The sequence below is a fragment of the Helianthus annuus genome, chromosome 8 (assembly GCF_002127325.2).
Source record: "Helianthus annuus cultivar XRQ/B chromosome 8, HanXRQr2.0-SUNRISE, whole genome shotgun sequence".
Taxonomy (NCBI): Eukaryota; Viridiplantae; Streptophyta; class Magnoliopsida; order Asterales; family Asteraceae; genus Helianthus; species Helianthus annuus.
Window position 1 is genome coordinate 142,261,168 of NC_035440.2, and position 18,207 is coordinate 142,279,374.

The 18,207-nt window shown below is 34.3% G+C and overlaps 1 protein-coding gene across 1 annotated transcript; it reads right to left on the reverse strand.

Annotated features, from left to right (window-relative positions):
• Positions 1-9,131: 9,131 nt before the first annotated feature.
• On the reverse strand, positions 9,132-10,546 carry LOC110864655 (dof zinc finger protein DOF5.4). Its single transcript, XM_022113769.2, has one exon. The coding sequence runs from the start codon at positions 10,212-10,214 to the stop codon at positions 9,318-9,320; it is 897 nt and encodes a 298-aa protein (XP_021969461.1). The 5' UTR covers positions 10,215-10,546; the 3' UTR covers positions 9,132-9,317.
• Between the last annotated feature and the right edge of the window lie 7,661 nt (positions 10,547-18,207).

Sequence of the window (18,207 nt, forward strand, 5' to 3'; positions counted from 1 at the left end):
GAAATAATTTATACAAAATATCACATGTGAAAGCTTAATATATAATTTTCGTGGATCATACAAAAAAGTCAATTAATTAATTTCATAAATTAAATGAGCCATGCGAAATTGGAGATAGGATTCACACCAACAAATATATATACAATTTAGTTTTGATAGCCATCGACATAAGGCAAGGCACTAAATTTTAAATATAATGACTGATCAATTAACCGTATATAAAACACATCATAGCAATCTAAACCTATCAATTAAGGTTCAACACACATAGTTCATATATATGAACTAAAATTGCCAATAATCATAATCGTGAATGAAGACAGATATATATTAGTATTTAATAATTCATAAGAAAAAACATTCCAATCAATTATTTATGTGAGAATTAATAGAATTTATTCATGCATTCAATTCATGAAATGCAACTAAAACGTTGCTTAGACTAAAATTATTTATGTGAGAATTAATAGAATTGATTCATGCATTTATAAAATTAATATACCATAAATATAAAATTAATATACCATTAATTCACTAATTAATCACATTGAATAAAGAATTGAATAGAGTATTGTGAAACCCAATAGACAAAACACAATTAAAAATATGTCACTAATTAAAATCACCATCAATTGCAATTCAAGATGATGTAAATATAGTTAAAATGACAATTCTTTGTTTTGGATTGTATGCCATATATTTTCGGTTATCAAGAGTGTCAGAATGAATCATTTGAAAATGAATATATTTTATTTCCATAAGAAAGCCATTACATCATGATTGCCAGTTATTTGAATTGTTCAAAAGAGCTCGTGATATTATTAACAAATTGACTTACATGATTTATCTTCTAAATCAACTTGCAGGTCAGAAGATCACGAAACATATAACATGGAAACAAATCGATTTATATGATCAACCTGATATAATCAACATTGCTCTGATACCACATGTTGATTATATCTATAAACATGGGTCAAAATATAGAACCTAATCATGTTTATTCAATCATAACGTAAATATAGATACCAAGTTAGAGACACTTACTTGTGGGAGTGGTCATCTTTGAAGACGAAGATAAGGCCATGATTCCCATTATGGTACCTTGGGTTGATAGATCACCTTAGAGAGAATTTTAGTGTTGGTGTTCTTAAGGAGTTTTTCATACCTTTTTATCAATACCAATGATCAATATATAATGATCATAAGTGATGGTAGGTTATGAAAACTCTTTACATTCTCTATTAAAGGTACCTAAAGGGAAATCATAATTGCCCCTTAAACTAATCAATAATTACAATTACTACCATCAAGTAATTGTCAGGGATTAGTTATGTCATATTGGTAATGTTACAAAATGATCCGTAAGGCCACATCAACGGGTTATTTCTAACAGCAAATACATGAATGATTATCAGCACTATAAACTGTTTTTTCAACAGCTCATGCCTGATTCACACAACAAAACCCAAAATCAGATTACTGAATCGTCTGACAGTAATTCTAATTTTCAAGTCGAACGATTTGCAAATCAATACACAATTTTCTTCAAATAAAGACGATTATGATGAAGTTTATTCGAACTTTGCATGTAAATTGGTACCCTCGGGCTGCAATCCATTAACAAATCTTGTCAATCATCTGCCTCAAAATTCAAATTCGAGATCTGAGAGGAAGAGGAAATTGAAAATTGAGGATGAATCTGAGGGCTTAGGTGTGATAACTGTAAATGTAAATGCAATTGATTTGAAATATCTGGTGCATACGAAGCATTTGAATCTGATTTAAAAGTACGACAGAGGGGATGGTGAGAGAGGATGATATTTTAGGGTTTCTAAATTGTTTAAAAGAGCGTGGGGAAGCAGCTGGAAACTGAGGAAGACTGTAGACGCCCATGTGTTTGCGATTTTTTTCTTTGGACGAAAATGCCCATGTTCCCCTGTTCCTCACTTTTTTAGTGTTCCCCAATGAACCTTCTTCTCTCTATATATATAGAAAGTGTAACATACAATAGGGCTTATCGTACGTATGCAATCATCCCAGCCGTACGATCTGGTGCGAATTCAATCTTCGCATGTTATGAAAAGGCAAATAAAATTGCATGGCTTGAAAATGCAATTAAATCGCATGTTTTGAAATCCCATGCAAATGAAATCGCAAGTGAAAAAATGGCTAGCATGGGGTAATGTGAAAACTGGCATGGGGTGTGTAGATGGACAAAATCACATGTGGAAGATTGAATATCGCATGTGAAAAAATGGCTAGCATGGGGTAATGTGAAAAATGGCATGGGGTGTGTAGGTGGACAAAATCGTATGTGAAAGATTGAATATCGCATGTGAAAAATGGCTAGCATGGGGTAATGTGAAAAATGGCATGGGGTGTGTAGATGGACACAATCGCATGTGGAAGATTGAATTCGCACCAGATCGTACGACTGGGATGATCGCATACGTATCGTACGATAAGTCCTATTGTACGTTAACTGGCCTCTATATATATATATATATATATAAAAGAAGACCTTCTTGCTTTTATTTTGTTCGAAGCACCCTTTTGGCCTGGCCCGGTCAATACCCAGCCGGGTCTTTTTTTGTTCCAAAAAATTCCCTTTCTTTTTTATTTATAGGCAACATACTCTAAATAGCCAATTTTGTGTCTTTGTAACAATTTCCGTTCTAGGGTTTACATATACTTATCATTTTTGTTATAATGGAAATTGAGAAGGACTTTTGATTCAAAAGAATCAATTAAGTATGTATCAATTTGTATTTTCTTATGTCATTAGGCAAACCAAATTTTAGATTCAAATCCAATAATCATTCACGAATTCTCAGTCAACGAATAGTTAATGGTTCCCATTTGTCATCAATTTTGGTTTTTTTAATGAAAAATATACATTTTCTTTTTCAATATAAAAGTGAGGGGAAGCTTTTTGGCATTGTGTGTTTTGAGATACTATATAATCAATCGAAGGGGTAGATCAAAGACAATCAAAAGGGGAAAGATGGTTTCTTTTCTAATTTTTCTAAATTAAAAAAGGATTAAAAACAGAATATGTGTATGTATATATATATATATATATATATATATATAGGTAGAGGTAGAGGTTCTTGTAAAAAGAGGTTTTTTTGTGAGAAAGATAAGAAAGAATCTACACTATTAGATCTTTGATCTAATGGTTGAGATCATAATGGCAAAATTGTAAATAATGTTTACTATTAAACATATTAATTTTCTAGATTAAGGGTATACATGTAAATTTAACATTTTTAAATTAAGAAACTAACATTAATGCACATGCAACTTTCCCCCGTCTTTTTTAAACGTCAATAACTTTTTATACATAACTTTTTTTTAAATTACACCATAATAACGAGCGTTTTTTATCTTTAATATGAGTACCATATTGCTATACTTATATAGAGAAAAAAATATGTTTGGATCAGATGTTTAGTCTATGATGTTTTATCTATATTCATATAGTGGCATTTTAATTGTATTGTGATCCAAAGCGTGGTGTTTTAAATACATACGGGAATGCAGGTGTAAAACACTATACGATGAACATGCGAAGAACACCTACTGGAATGTAGGTTTAAAACACCATGGTGTTTTAACAAATGGAATCTGGAACATCTACTAGCATGCAAATGTAAAACACAATGCATGCAGGTTTAAAACACCATGTACAATAACCATACTGTGAACATTATACTTAGAACATATTCTGAAAATGGAGGTAGTGTCTTTAATAGTGTTATATACTTATTGAATGGTGTTATATACTTATTGAATGGTGTTATATAATTATTGAATGCTGTTATATATATGCTGAATGGTGATTTTGCAGTGTTATTCGTAGTTTTTTTATAGAGATCTTTAAAATGGTGTTATATACTTATTGATGGTGTTATATACTTATTAAATGGTGTTATATAATTATTGAATGGTGTTATATACGTGCTGAATGGTGGTTACAGTGTTATTCATAGTGTTTTTATAGAGATCTTTTAAAAAAAATCATGTTCCTATAAATAAAGTGGAGATTATGGAAGGTTTTGAATTAATTGAATCAGTGATAAAATTACTTGTTTACCCTTTTAAATTAATTTAGATTGAGGACACATGTCATCTCCACAATATTTCTCACACTTCTCACACTTTTAACTTTTTTTACAATAATCTTACGGCCCATCCCCTTCCGGCTCATCCTCACATCCGCTTACGTGGACGCCTACGTGACGGAGCATCCTTTGAGGACTACCCTCCTTCACACTCCATAGTCTAACAGGTTAACACGAGTTTTTTTTGTAAAGTAATTTAAGTACCGTTTGGAACTTAGAAGGTGGCTTGGGTTGACATACAAGCAATTCTTGCTCATGTTTTTTTGTATATTGTTACATTTTGGGTAACTGACTTTTTCAGGCCTGATTGCAAAATCCATCTTGTTACACTTTGTATAGATATTGGATGAAAATGTGTGAAAATCTGTCATATGTAGTATATTTATTTCTGAGTTAGTAGTTTTTACTATGCTTTTTCACAGTGATAAGAAGTGGTGAATGAAAGGCGAAAACTGTGGTTTCTGACAAGCCCTTGGCCGAGGAAGAGTCAAAGGATGAGAAAAAGGAGAATGTTGCAAATGAATATAAGGAGAAGGAGCCTAAGGCTAAGGTGTTAGTTATGATTACAGATAATCTACTACTAACATTGATGATCTAACTTAGAGAGCATGTATGCAGTTTTGAGATTGTCAAGTACTCCAACTAAAGCACTTATATGTAAGGTTATGGGTCAAGTTATTCTACAAAGGCTTCTAATTGTAAGAAGTGTAAGAAGGATTTATAAAGTGACAAGTGTCTAATAACTTAAAACTAAACCCACTACATCACCACCAAAAACCTAAACACCCACCCCCACCCCACCCCATCACCACCCAAAAACCTAACCCCCCCCCCCCCCCCCCCCCGAAAAAAAAAACTATACCTCACAAAAAAACCCCCAAAAAACAAAACCACCCCCCACCCCCCAAAAACCTAAAAAAAACCTAACCCCCCCCTCCCCCCACGCCCCAAAAACCTAAAAAAAAATCTAAAAAAAACTAAACACCCACCCCACCCCCACCCAAAAACCTAAACCCCCACCCCCCACCCCCTCGGCAAAAAAAAAAAAAAAAACAAATTTTTTTTTTTTTAGGGTGGGTGATGTGTGGGTGGGGGGGGGGGTGGGTGGGGGTTTAGGTTTTTGGTGGTGGTGAATGTTTAAGGTTTTTTTTTTTTTTTTTGTAGTGGGGTTTTTTTGTGTAGTGGGTTTTTTTAGGTTATTGGACACTTCTCACTCTATAAATCCTTCTCACACTTCTTACAATTAGGATCCTTTGTATTTGATCCTAATCCGTAAGGTTATTATCTATATCTATACTATATAATAAAAGAAACCACTTTAAGGACACTTGTCATCATATTAAAGCATCTCTTATAGATAATTATTATTTTAATTTAATATTTTCTAATTAATTATATATAACCCTTTTATTAAATATTATTTAGTTTAATATCTTATGGATAATTATTATTTAGTTTAATCTTCTTCTCCTTTATAATATTATTTAGAGAAAAATACAATTTTGGCCCCTGTGATTATATCACTTTTACCCTTTTAGCCCAAAAAAGAATTTTTTAACATCTGAGCCCCCAACTTTTTTTTTTTTCTAATTCTTTTGACCCATAACACTAACCCCATCCATTAAATGTTAGGGGACAAAAGTGTTAAAAAAAGATGTATTTTTTATCACTTTTACCCTTTTAGTCCAAAAATGATTTTTTTAACATCTAAGCTCTCAACGTCTTCTTTTCTAACCCTTTTGGCCCCTAACACTTTTTGCCCAAAAATGATTTTTTAACATCTAAGCCTTCAACGTCTTTTTTTCTAACCCTTTTGACCCCTAACACTAACCTCATCCATTAAATGTTAGGGCCAAAAGGGTTAAAAAAAAAAGATGTATTTTTATCACTTTTACTCTTTTAGTCCAAAAATGATTTTTTTAACATCTAAGCCCTCAACGTCTTCTTTTCTAACCCTTTTGGCCCCTAACTCTAACCTCATCCATTAAATGTTAGGGGCCAAAAGGGTTAAAAAAAGACGTTAAGGGCCAAAAAGGTTAGAAAAAAGACGTTGGGGGTTTAAATGTTAAAAAAACCTTTTTGGGCTAAAAGGGTAAAAGTGATATAACCACAGGGGCCAAAATCGTAATTTTATTATTTGATGTATAAAATTAGATTTATTCAATTCATACAATACACGAGGTTTTTTAAGGATATATATATATTTTTGAGTAAATTACGTTTTTGGACTCTGTGTTTATATCACTTTTACTATATTAGCCCAAAATAAGAATTTTTAACATATCTGCCCCCATAGTCTCTATAACTAACCATTTTGGCCCCTAATTCTAACCATTTTGGCCCCCATGGCCTCTATAACTAACCATTTTGGCCCCCATGATCTCTAGACTTAGTGGCCAAAATGGTTAGTTATAGAGACCATGGGGGCAGATATGTTAAAAATTCTTATTTTGAGCTAATATAGTAAAAGTGATATAACTACAGGGGCCAAAAACGTAATTTACTCTATATTTTTTTATTATTTAGTACAGAAAATTACATTTATGCAAACCGTGTAATACACATACTTTTAAAGATGTAATTTTTTTATTATTTGGAATATAAAATTACATTTATTCAACCTGTGTAATAAATGAGGTTTTTTAAAGATGTATTATTTTATTATTTGGTAAACAATATTATATTTATTCAACTCATGTAATACACGTGGTTTTAAAAATATAACTTTTTTATTTGGTATATAAAATTACATTTATTCAATCTGTACAATATTGTTCTTATAAGTATAACTTTTTATTATTTAATATATAAAATTATATTTATTCAACTCGTGCAATAAAGAAGGTTTTTAAAGATATACTGTTTTATTATTTAGTATATAAAATTTATTTATTCAACCCGTGTAATACACGGGGTTACACGGGGTTATAACCTAGTTAAGTTATATCCCAACTTGTGCCTACAGAAATTGTGATGATTAATCACACCCGTTGGGATAGAATATATTTGTGTAATCCTAAATTCCTAATGTAAATATGCAGTGATCAACTATGATGCACTGGGACGGGTATGGGAATGGGGTATGGGGGCGGGTACGAGAACCGGAAATGACAAAACTAAAAAATTCAAGAAGCGGAGACGGGACGGGACATGTACGTGAATAAAAACATATAAAAAATAAATATATATTAAAGATAATGTATTTTTAAGGATCTTTTATTTTTAAGGATGCATATTTTTAAAATAATAGATGTATATATAAAGTAATATGTTCTAAAATTATACAATAAAATAGCATCTAATATATAAATACGTGAATAAAACCTTACGACATAATGGTTTCTTTATAAACAATAAAAAAATATATATCAATAAATAAAAATACAATATAAAACTAAAAAGAATCAATAAAAGACAAATTAATATTAATAATTATAAGGAATTTAAGAGAGAAATGAATAATAACTAGTTTTTTTTCGTCGCGCGTTGCGGCGAAATCGAGCAAATGATAATGTAAAACAAACGTGATTTGAAATAAAACATCTTCTTTAGAAAGCCAAACCATTAGAACGGTTTATTTTATCATCGTACTTTTTTATGATACCAAATAAATACTTTATGATAAGTACAGTTCCGTTTTTTACAAAACTTAAAACGGAACGTCTGGGAAAAAATCAAGCATTACTACGTATTTAAGTTTTTAGAAATGTAAATTATTAAAGAAGTATCAAATTAATCGATAATATATGTTCTAAAAAAAGAAAAAAATAATTAAAAAAATGGTATAGGAAATATATAGTTAAAAAAAGGAAAAAAAATTAAAAATATGTTATTAAGAATAAAAAATAATAAAAAAACTATGTATTATTATAAAATTAAAATTACTATTCATCGTTCATCACTAACAATATATATATAATATATATATAATAGTGTAATATTAAAAATAAACAATAATAAAACACTAATATCACTTTTCACTGTCAGGGTTTTCTTTTCGATAAAGTTGTACTATACAAAATTATATTACTTTATATATTTCAATTACACATCTCCTTCTTAACTTCATTCTTAGTTTCTTACCTTCATTCTTACAGAGACCATAAAATCCGATCAGAAAAGAAAAATTACAGTTATACCTTCAACTTTTAGTGGATCGGCAGGGTTTGGTGATCCTGTAGGGTTTGGAAACGGGAACGTCACTTGGTATGTTTCAATAGGAGGCGGGGTATTTTAATATAGGATTAAGTAATCTTTTTTTATAAAACAAAAAGAAATAAAAGGAAACTTGCTGGAAACGTATCCACGCCGTCCCCATAACCCGTCCCCTGCTGCATCGCGTATCCAGGCCGTCCCCAGCATGTCGGAAACGTTTCCACGGCATCCCCGTGCCGTTTCCGTCCCTTGCAGTCCTCGGGACGGGAGACAGCACCTACTAGCCGTTTCCGTGCTTTCGAGGTGATCAATAAAATATATATATATATTATCGTGTGGCTGTTCCTGTGTTCGTACTCCAGTATTTCCATTATTATTTCTGCAATATTAACGTGCAGATCAATTTCATACATTTGTAACAAAATATATGAAACTGATATGTGATTATGATCACAGAAACAACCACAAAATGAACAAAGGTTGTTTCTGATTTGTTCATTTTGTGGTTGTTCTTGTGATCATAATCCCAGGTTAGTTTCATATATTTGTTCAAATATTATTCATGGTTTATTTCCAACAACTTTTCCTCTTAATTCGGAGCTCGCAGGCACCGTATCGTGGCTTAGAGAGTGGTCATTAAAACCTCATCAGCTATCAGCTGTTTACAATAATTCGGTTTGCAAGATGAATATTGTGGCAAAAAAAATCCGTAATTCAGAACCTAACAAAAACCAAAACAAATGATAAACAAACGGAAACGGGAGAACGTGGCTGTAAATTGTGAACTCCGCCGCAACGCGCGGGTCCCCATTAGTATTCAATAATAAAAAAAAAAAAAAGACTAAGACAAACATATAACACTAATATATATATTTATCTTGATCAAATCAAAACATATCTCAAGATCATAAACCATAGGGAAAAATATAGATTTACATAATAAGAGATCCAAATCACTATATCTCTATTTTCTATCTCTGTAATCTTTTTAGGTCGGTAAAATGCATTTGTAATATTGGTACTAAATTGGAGAAGTTACCAATTAAGCTCATGGTCATGATGCTGACGTGGACGATCGTTATCATCATCCCACTGAGTTTGATTCCAATATGTCTGATCAACGGTTCCGGTTAAATCAAACAACGCTTGTTCCGTACAATTATTCCACTCCTCTGTACCAACTCCACCGTCACTCATCTTCTCCGGCACACCGGAAAACTCAACTGCACCCGTAATATCTGCAACCATCCACTCTGGTTGCTCCAAGTGAATATTCTCCACAATCCTGCTGGTGTGATGCAACCGGAACGGCGAAATACCGCCAGATATGTTAAACTCTGGGGGTAAATCAGCCGCCGATGACGTCATCATTCCGGTTAAAGTATCAATCTCCGGCGAAATGATGTTTCCGGTTGATGATTGATGATTTAGTAGCGGTATATCGAAGCTAGGGTTTTGACAAAACCGAAACGATGTCATTGCAGAATTTAACGAATTAACACCTGACAACGCCTCCACAGCGGTTACAGGAACGGTTACGGTTGTTTTCGCCGTCGTATTCGCCGCGGTGGTGGTGGCGGTAAGGCTAGAGCTGCCGCTACTCGAATCGTCCGAATTTGACGGCTTCCGTATAGTAGCGTGACAGCTAGCGTTTCGGTTACCGGATTTAGATTTTGGTCGTTTTTTCTTCCGGCAACCGCCGCCGACGGGGACATTACGGAGGACTCCGCCTATGGTCCAGTATCTCCGGCAGCTTTTGCAGAAGTGACGTGGCTGAGAGAGGTTATAGTTGTTGTAGTAACAGAATTTCGTGTTCAACGACTCGCATCGCGGACATTTCAACGCCGGAGGACCAGTTACTTGCTGGTGATGATGCGGTCGCAACCGCCTATCTCCGCCACCACCGCCATTAATCGAACGTAAATCCTGCATTTCTTCGAAAATCACAGTTAAATTGATAAAAAACTAGCTTCAAATTGAGTATAACTTGAAGAATTTCAAACGAAAACAAGGATTTAACACCGTATTTTGATCTGTTTTGAAAATGTTTGAAGGATTTTGGAAGATTTGAGATCAGTGAGTTGTTTCTCTCTCTAGAAAACTATGAGTGAGAGAGTGATTATGAGATATCTGATATGGAGTGGGAATAATATGAAGTGGTTGCATGAATTACGGAAACGGGCCTGCCGCAAGTCAAGAATTACAATCATTGCCATTAGTGTGAAATTACGAAAGTGGCCCTGGAAGTTGTCGAAATGGTAGTTACTACAATGGGGGACGTAGGTAGGGTGTAGAGCCTCTATGTAGCTCGCACTCGTAATATTATTACTTCATTTAGGGTGCCCGCCTGCCCGGTGTGGAGATCGGCAAGAGTTGGCAGATGACTCGGTAAATACCACCACCAACACTAGTTTACCGCTCAAACTTTATTAAATTGGTGGTGGGTTGACGATGCGCGGTGAAGAGTGCGTGTGCGGTGGGGTGGGGTCCATGCAATCTCTCAACCAATCACACTCTTTTTTTTTTTTTTTTAAAGTTTACCACTTCAGCAAGTGTCTAAACCATTGTCAACACTTTTCAGCAAAGTTTAAACACTTTTCACTGATTGACGTGGCGCACTCTCATTGGTTGATTTTTTAGTTTGACACTCTCAAGTGTTTAACCACTCCTTACACCATTATGAGGATTTTATTTGGGTCAGTCTAATCACACACTATTTACACACAATGAAAAGTCGCGTTTTGGCAGAGCGCAACATTTTAGTATAAAGTCAACAGACAATGACTGATCCTGTCAGTCCTTTTCTGTTGATCACGTACCTAAGCGATGCGTTTTGGCCAAAGTGTCGTGCTTAGGTTGGACTGTTTGTTTTTTGGTGAAAAAAGTGAGGTTTTGATGGGGTGTTGGTTTGTTGTTTGGTTGTGGCTTTTTATTGAAAAGTTGTAAATTTTTGTTTTATTTTTATAAAACATATGTTATTTAAAGTTGATTTATAAGAGTCGTTTAACATGAGTGTACCAGTTATAGTTGATTTATAACAGTCGTATTTAAGATATGTTTCATTATGTCAATGTTTTTATAACGTGAGTTTACCGATTGTAGTTTATTTATAACAAACGATACATAGATTACATATATTAAAAGTTCCCAACCCAAACAAAATCAAGAACCAAAATTCTCCAACTTAAATATCAAATTGATACAAATTATATGCACATATGAAATAAAAATCTAAAACACAACAAAATCAAAAATAAAAATCCCCAATTTCAATATCTGTCAAAACGATACAAATAATATGCAGATATCAAATATTCCAAAACCTAACAAAATCAAACACCAAAAATCCCCAACTTCAACATCAAGAACAATGATGAACTGCAGATGTTTTTTTTCGCAGAAGCCGTGTCACACCCTGACTTTTGCGGAAGCGTGTGATGTGTGACTTAATCAGTTTCATTGCATTCAATTATAATAAACAACTACATGATTAAAACATGATGTTCATCCATACATAAGTTTTAAAATATTACAAACACAAGTTGTTAAGTTCCAACCAACCAACTTCAAGTTAATGTTTACAAACCATTCAAATGAAATAAGTTCCTTAAAGGACTTTTTAAAACAAAAGACTTTTTAAACTAAGGCTTTGGTTCGTATATCTTATCGAAGATAAAATATACTAACCAAACCCTTCCAAAAGGATGACATCAAACTTGAAATATCTTCTTGAAATCTTTCTAACGCCGCCAGACCCAATCAGTTTCCTGAAATATATGTAATTTGAAAACATCAACAAAAGTTGAGCGAGTTCATGTGTTTTGTATGTGAACTCGTAATAACTTGTAAACATTTGAGAGAATTCCTTTGATAACCGGTATGTAAAGCTTCTACGAACAGATCATTAACGTTTTGCAAGGACATCAATATGTGTGGTGCGTAGAAAGTGCTAAAACCTAGCGAATTTCCTCCGGTCCATCCGGCGGGAACGACATAGTCACCACATGCGACCACACAAGGACCCATGGGTGGGGCTCGCTACACCCAGATAGATCTACCACTCATGCCCCTCGGTCTATACTAGATTAATGGCACTTAGGAGAGATACTACATCATCCACGTGATCTAACAGTTCATTCCTTAGTTAAACCATACCATTTAAACAATTGAAACATGTATTTCACCCCCGAATGTTATAAATCCGAAAACAGTTAAAAGAAAAGGAGGACATGAACTCACATGTTTGCGTCCGGTGTCCTGTAAACTCAAAGATCTTTCCTCGGGTCGTACAACTACCTACCTACACGTGTGTTATGTTTAATTAGATGATTAGGTCGTGTAACGACTCTTGGTCTTATTTATTAAGACTTAATTGGAATTTAGTATTCTTTGAGTTATACGGGTGATATGTATTATATAATTCCAAATTATATAATTATTAGTTAAAATAAGAATATTTTAACTTAAACTATTTTTATCCAATTATTTGGAATATTGTTAAAAATTATATATCTTCAACTTGTTTTGTCATATATTTCTCACATATGTATTTTCCAAGTATAGGTATACTTGTATTTGCGTATTTTGCCAAGTATTGGTAGTGTATTCCGGTATGTATTTATACGTATAGAAATACGTATTTTCTTGTATTTATTAAGTATTTCATACTTAATTTGTGTATTATTTTCAAGAATATTATTTTTATACAACTAAAAATCACCAAGTTTATATTCTTAAAATATACATTTTTTAAGAGAATTTTTATAGAAAAATATCTGTAAACTTTAATTGGCAAAAATAAGTATACTTTCATATGCATCTTAAAAATAATATATTTTTAAGATTAAACTTAGAAAATATATATATTTCTAGTTTTCACCAAAATAATATATTTTTGCATTGTTTAAGAATATATTTTCTCCACTCAAAAATAATATATTTTCTATTTTGACAAAATATGATATATTTTGTAATAGTTATAAAAATTCATATTTTACCGTTTCTTCGGTTTCAAAAATACCGTTTATCACGTTTGTCGAATTACGAATTTATATTCTGGAATATATATATATATATATATAGTCCATATGTCCTTTGTCCGATTGTCCAATATTCGGGTATAAATTATATATTTATTTTCTCGTGATTTTGGTAATACTTTATATTACAACTTTTAGTATTTTGGTGTGTTATATTATTTTTAAGTCCCTAATTTTAATATAACTAATACAATACAAGTAGCATATAATTTTGTGACATCTAAATATATATATTTTCCTAAATATATACTTAGTTTTTTTTATTATCCAAAAATCAACCTCCAATATTGGTAATTTTTGTAATAAAAATTATGGCAAATTTTATACTTAAAACCATGATCAAAATTTACTTGTAAACACTTGTTTAAAAATATTTTTCTAAGTGTTTAATTTTTACAAAAATTTTGCCATAGTTTCTCCTTAAAAATGGAGGTTTCCATGCTTAATAGCATATCTTTTTCTTTTAAAAATTCATCATCAATCAACAACAAGTTCACACAAAAAGAATCAAAAAGAACAGATGCAGGTCGATTGTTAACAAGAAACGTGCCATTGACAACCTCGTTGTCCGCCCTCGCTTCGTTTGCATTCAGATTGTACGCTCGCCCACGAGCAGGATTCACATTGACATTGACATTGACATTGACATTGACATTCGGGTTCGCATTAGCATTCGCGTTCGCATTCACCAGCCTCGGACAGTTGTTGCGGAAGTGACCAAACTCTCCACGGTTAAAACATGAACCCGGTGGGAATCTCACAGCATTCCCCTGAACCGGAGCTAGAACCTGAGCAACCTGATTCTGTCCCAAACGACAAATATTGGCCAAATGCCCAAGTTTACCACATGTTGTGCATTGCTTAGAAGCTTGCTGTGCAACATGATGACCGTTGCAGCGTGCACAATGAGGTATGGTACCAGCATATACCTTCTTTGCAGGAGGTTGAGTCGGTGGGTCCTGAGCAGTCTGTGCTGTAACAGCAAAATTCTGAGCCCCCTTTCGCTTCCTCTTCTTCGACGACTCACCTTTCTTACCCTTGCCCTTATCCTTATTCTTCTCAGAATCAGCCGAATTCTTTTTATCACCCTTGCGGGTAAGTTTACCCTTCCTGACTTGAGATTCAGTCAGGGTAGCCGACAACTCGATTGCGTGACGGACGGTAGTAGGATTAACGCCGGTCACAATATCCTGAATGGAATCGGGCAAACCCTCGATATATCTCTCGATTGCTTTCTCCAGAGGGGTAACCATAGTGGGACACAACAGACTGAGTTCCTCAAAACGATCTGTATAGGCACGGTGTGCACCCCCATCTTGCTTTAGATCATCAAACTCTCTCTCCAAAGCCCGAATTTCGTGACGGGGACAAAACTCCTTCATCATGAGAGCCCGAAGCTCTTCCCATTTTTGTGCTAATGCCACTTCGGCACCCCTATCGCGCATAACACCATTCCACCAGGTAAGCGCTCGCTTCTCGAACACACTTGAAGCAAATTCAACCTTCCGCGCATTCAGACACTGCACATGTCTGAATGTGCTCTCGATACTCTCAAACCACTGCAGGAGCGCAGTTGCTCCTTGTGACCCAGAAAACTTTAGAGGCTTCGCAGGATTGAAGTTCTTGAAGTTACACGGTGCATTATTGTTGTTATTATTGTTGTTGTATATCTCGTGGACTTGGGTCATAACACCGGGAAGCACAGCAGCCACTTGCTGAGAGACCAGGGCTGCAATTTCTTCAATAGTGAAAGATTGTGCTTCGCGTCGAGGAGGCATTGTCTAACAAGGAAACAGAGGAAACGAGTGAGGTTGAAAAGCAAAAGAGGTATTGAAAATACCGACAAAACACAAAGAAGGCGATCAGTTGTTCGTTACCTCGAATAAACAAACGACACGCAGTGACTAATCAAATTAAATAGGTCAAAAATAATGTATCGCGAAGACATGCTCGCCTATAAGTGAACACTCACCCCAAGAGTTCCCAGGTAAGAGTGACTGGTCCGATTATGTGGATTTGTATGAACACTCTAGCCTTGGACAGAAAAATCAGGGTACATGCACTCACTCTTCCAGTTTGCACGTGTTCACACTATTTAGACCCAAACTTTGACAAGATTTTGAAAACTCAAAAGGCACTTAAGCCAAATATGAGTCAAACTCGAAGGGTTCAAAACCATATAACAGAGGGTTCAAAACCTAGTAATCAATCATCCTAGAACAGATGATTAGTTTTCAAAGCAGATTCGAACTTAGTGTTCTCATTGTGGTTATCACCTAAGGGTAGGTGACAGTATTGTTTTAAAATCTAAACGCAAAGAAACTTTGCGTTAGGGTCCTAAAAGTTATAGTCTAGGTCAAAGCATTACTAATAACCTAATTCCCTATAACCATTGGCTCTGATACCAACTTTCTTCTGTCACACCCCGACCACGTAGGACAACAAACCGTGGTGGAAACGTCGGGGAGTGTTGCAACAGAAGTTATTGTTTCATAACCACGGATATAAAAAGTGTTTCGTTTTATTGATAATGTTAAACTTTACATTGTCTTAACACAAAACAAACAATTACATATCGACTATCGTTATTATTATGTCACTAAGGCCTTGTCCAGATCCTATGTGACGCATGCATCCTAGAGATCACATCAAGCAACATCACCTGAAACATATGTAAAAACAAAGTCAGCAAAGAAATGCTGGCGAGTACATAGGTTTTATAAGAATGTCGGAATCATGGCTCGTTTATATGTTGCAGTACTTTATTAGACTACAAGAGTCAAAATACAAACCTTGTTTTAAAAAAAGTGTATTGCAACATATTTAACCAACTCAAATCAAGTGGGTTATAGTTTGAAAAATCTCGTAGCCATGATTCTTAACCCCAAAACATTTGTTTTAGTAAACCAACTTGTAAAACATCTTGTAAAATCTCGTTAAAAACTTGTATGGTTTATATATTTTAGAAAACATTGTTGTGTGACATTGTTTCAAAATTGTTTAACCCAAGTGAACTAAATAACGCCACGGTATGTAAGATGATGAATACACTTATATATAAGAAGTATCAGCGGCGTATCTACCATGCCTTCATCACATTACACCCGTCCCGTTATCTAAACACTAACCAAAAACCAATCGTTTATCCAACTTGTTTAACTTGTTCAAATCGTTTCCAAATTGTTAACTCGTTTAAATCGTTTAAATCACCCTCGTTTTAATTTGTGAAAAACTATTTATGGTCGTCTCGCTAACAACATTCAAACCTTTGTGACTAGACCACCTCGCTTCTCGAATTAACAAACCACCAAAGGGTAAGTTAACAAACATCAGATTCACTCGTTACCCACAACCCCCACACATAACCATAGGTGCAGTAAAATAACGGGATTTGTCAAATCCTATGGTACCATAACCTAATACTGGTCGGCTTGATCAATGCTAATGAATGTCATTTGTTATGTAACTACAACCAATAAGTTTTGTCACTTTATTAAAATCGTTATTAGTTTTGTATAAACCATCTTAATTGTTTTTGAAAAACCATTGTTTAAACCTTGAAAATCATTTGTACATATGAATCACCCAAAACAATTGAAAACAGTAAAATAGGGGAACTATGTACTCACATGAAGTGCAAAGTATCCTCAATCAATAGAACTTCAATAAACTCAAGCAAACCAGAGAAATCAAGTAGCACCTAGTAATTGAATCATTAGTCAAACAATAGACGCCTAACTCGGACGATCGGATAGAATGAGGTCTTGTAAACCAAATGCGTGTTGGAACTCATGTGATATGGTTTAACAAATCCTACCCCCTAAATGAAACCTAACCTAAGTGCTTTCGACCCATTATGACCCATTAAGGTAGCTTACGCTACTTTAACGCGTCTTGCGCGCAAATGCGCGTTTGAGACGTCTAACTAGTCCTATGACAAGTATTATATGCCTCTACATGTTTAAATATGTTACATAATCAGTTACGTGACAAAAGTTTAGGTTACATATGCTTATTTACCAATTATGTATGAAAATGGCATTTTGGTCATTTATCAAAGGCATATAAACTACCTATCCTGCGACTAATTAAACCTAAGTGACCATAAGGTATAACCTCGGAAGGTTATTCCCTATGCAATTATGGTCACTAAACATGTTTGATCGGATCCTAATGATCGACCAAACGGGTCGTGTTCGAAAGTCTAAGCGGGTGTTTAGTCCGCTTGACTTACGACTCTACACAAGCACTAATCTAAAAAAAGTGACGAGCTAAACATGCTAGAACATGTTTAGTTAAGTTAGAAAACAGGTTTTGATATCAAAACAAACGGTTTTGATACCCTAGAGTAGTTTGGTTACAAAATACGTGAGAAAACGCATTTTGGCCGAAACTACGACTCGTCACTGAGCCTAGATAACGTGGTAATTAGTAGGTATAGTCACTAGGGACTATAACCATCGTGATTACTCTTACGTTATGATGTTCAAACGAACTTCGCGTTGACCATAAACTGGTCAAAGCAGAAAGTCAAACGCAGTTTCACTTTAACGATAAAAACGAATGAAAAGAACGAAAGAATACTTACAGAAGGTCCCCGCAAGATTTGATCCGATTTTCTCTCAAGTATGAAGTATACACTTCAACTTAGAGAGCATAAATCAGATTCAAATGTGCTTTGGGAGGAAATGAGGGTGGGTATTTATAGGAATTCAAGAGCCATTAGGATCGTTTCTCGAAGATTGAGCTTCGATCTAAGCCGTACAAGTGGGCACATGGTATTTGGATACCATGGGCACTTGAAAACCATCTAATTTTGCCCATAGATTGATAAAAAAAACCATGTCCAAAAGCCTGCAAACCAGCTGCTGTTTCTGAAAAACCAG

What these genes read in the sequence shown, in the direction of transcription:
- LOC110864655 (XM_022113769.2), bottom strand. Translation starts at nt 10,214, where the DNA reads ATGCAGGATTTACGTTCGATTAATGGCGGTGGTGGCGGAGATAGGCGG.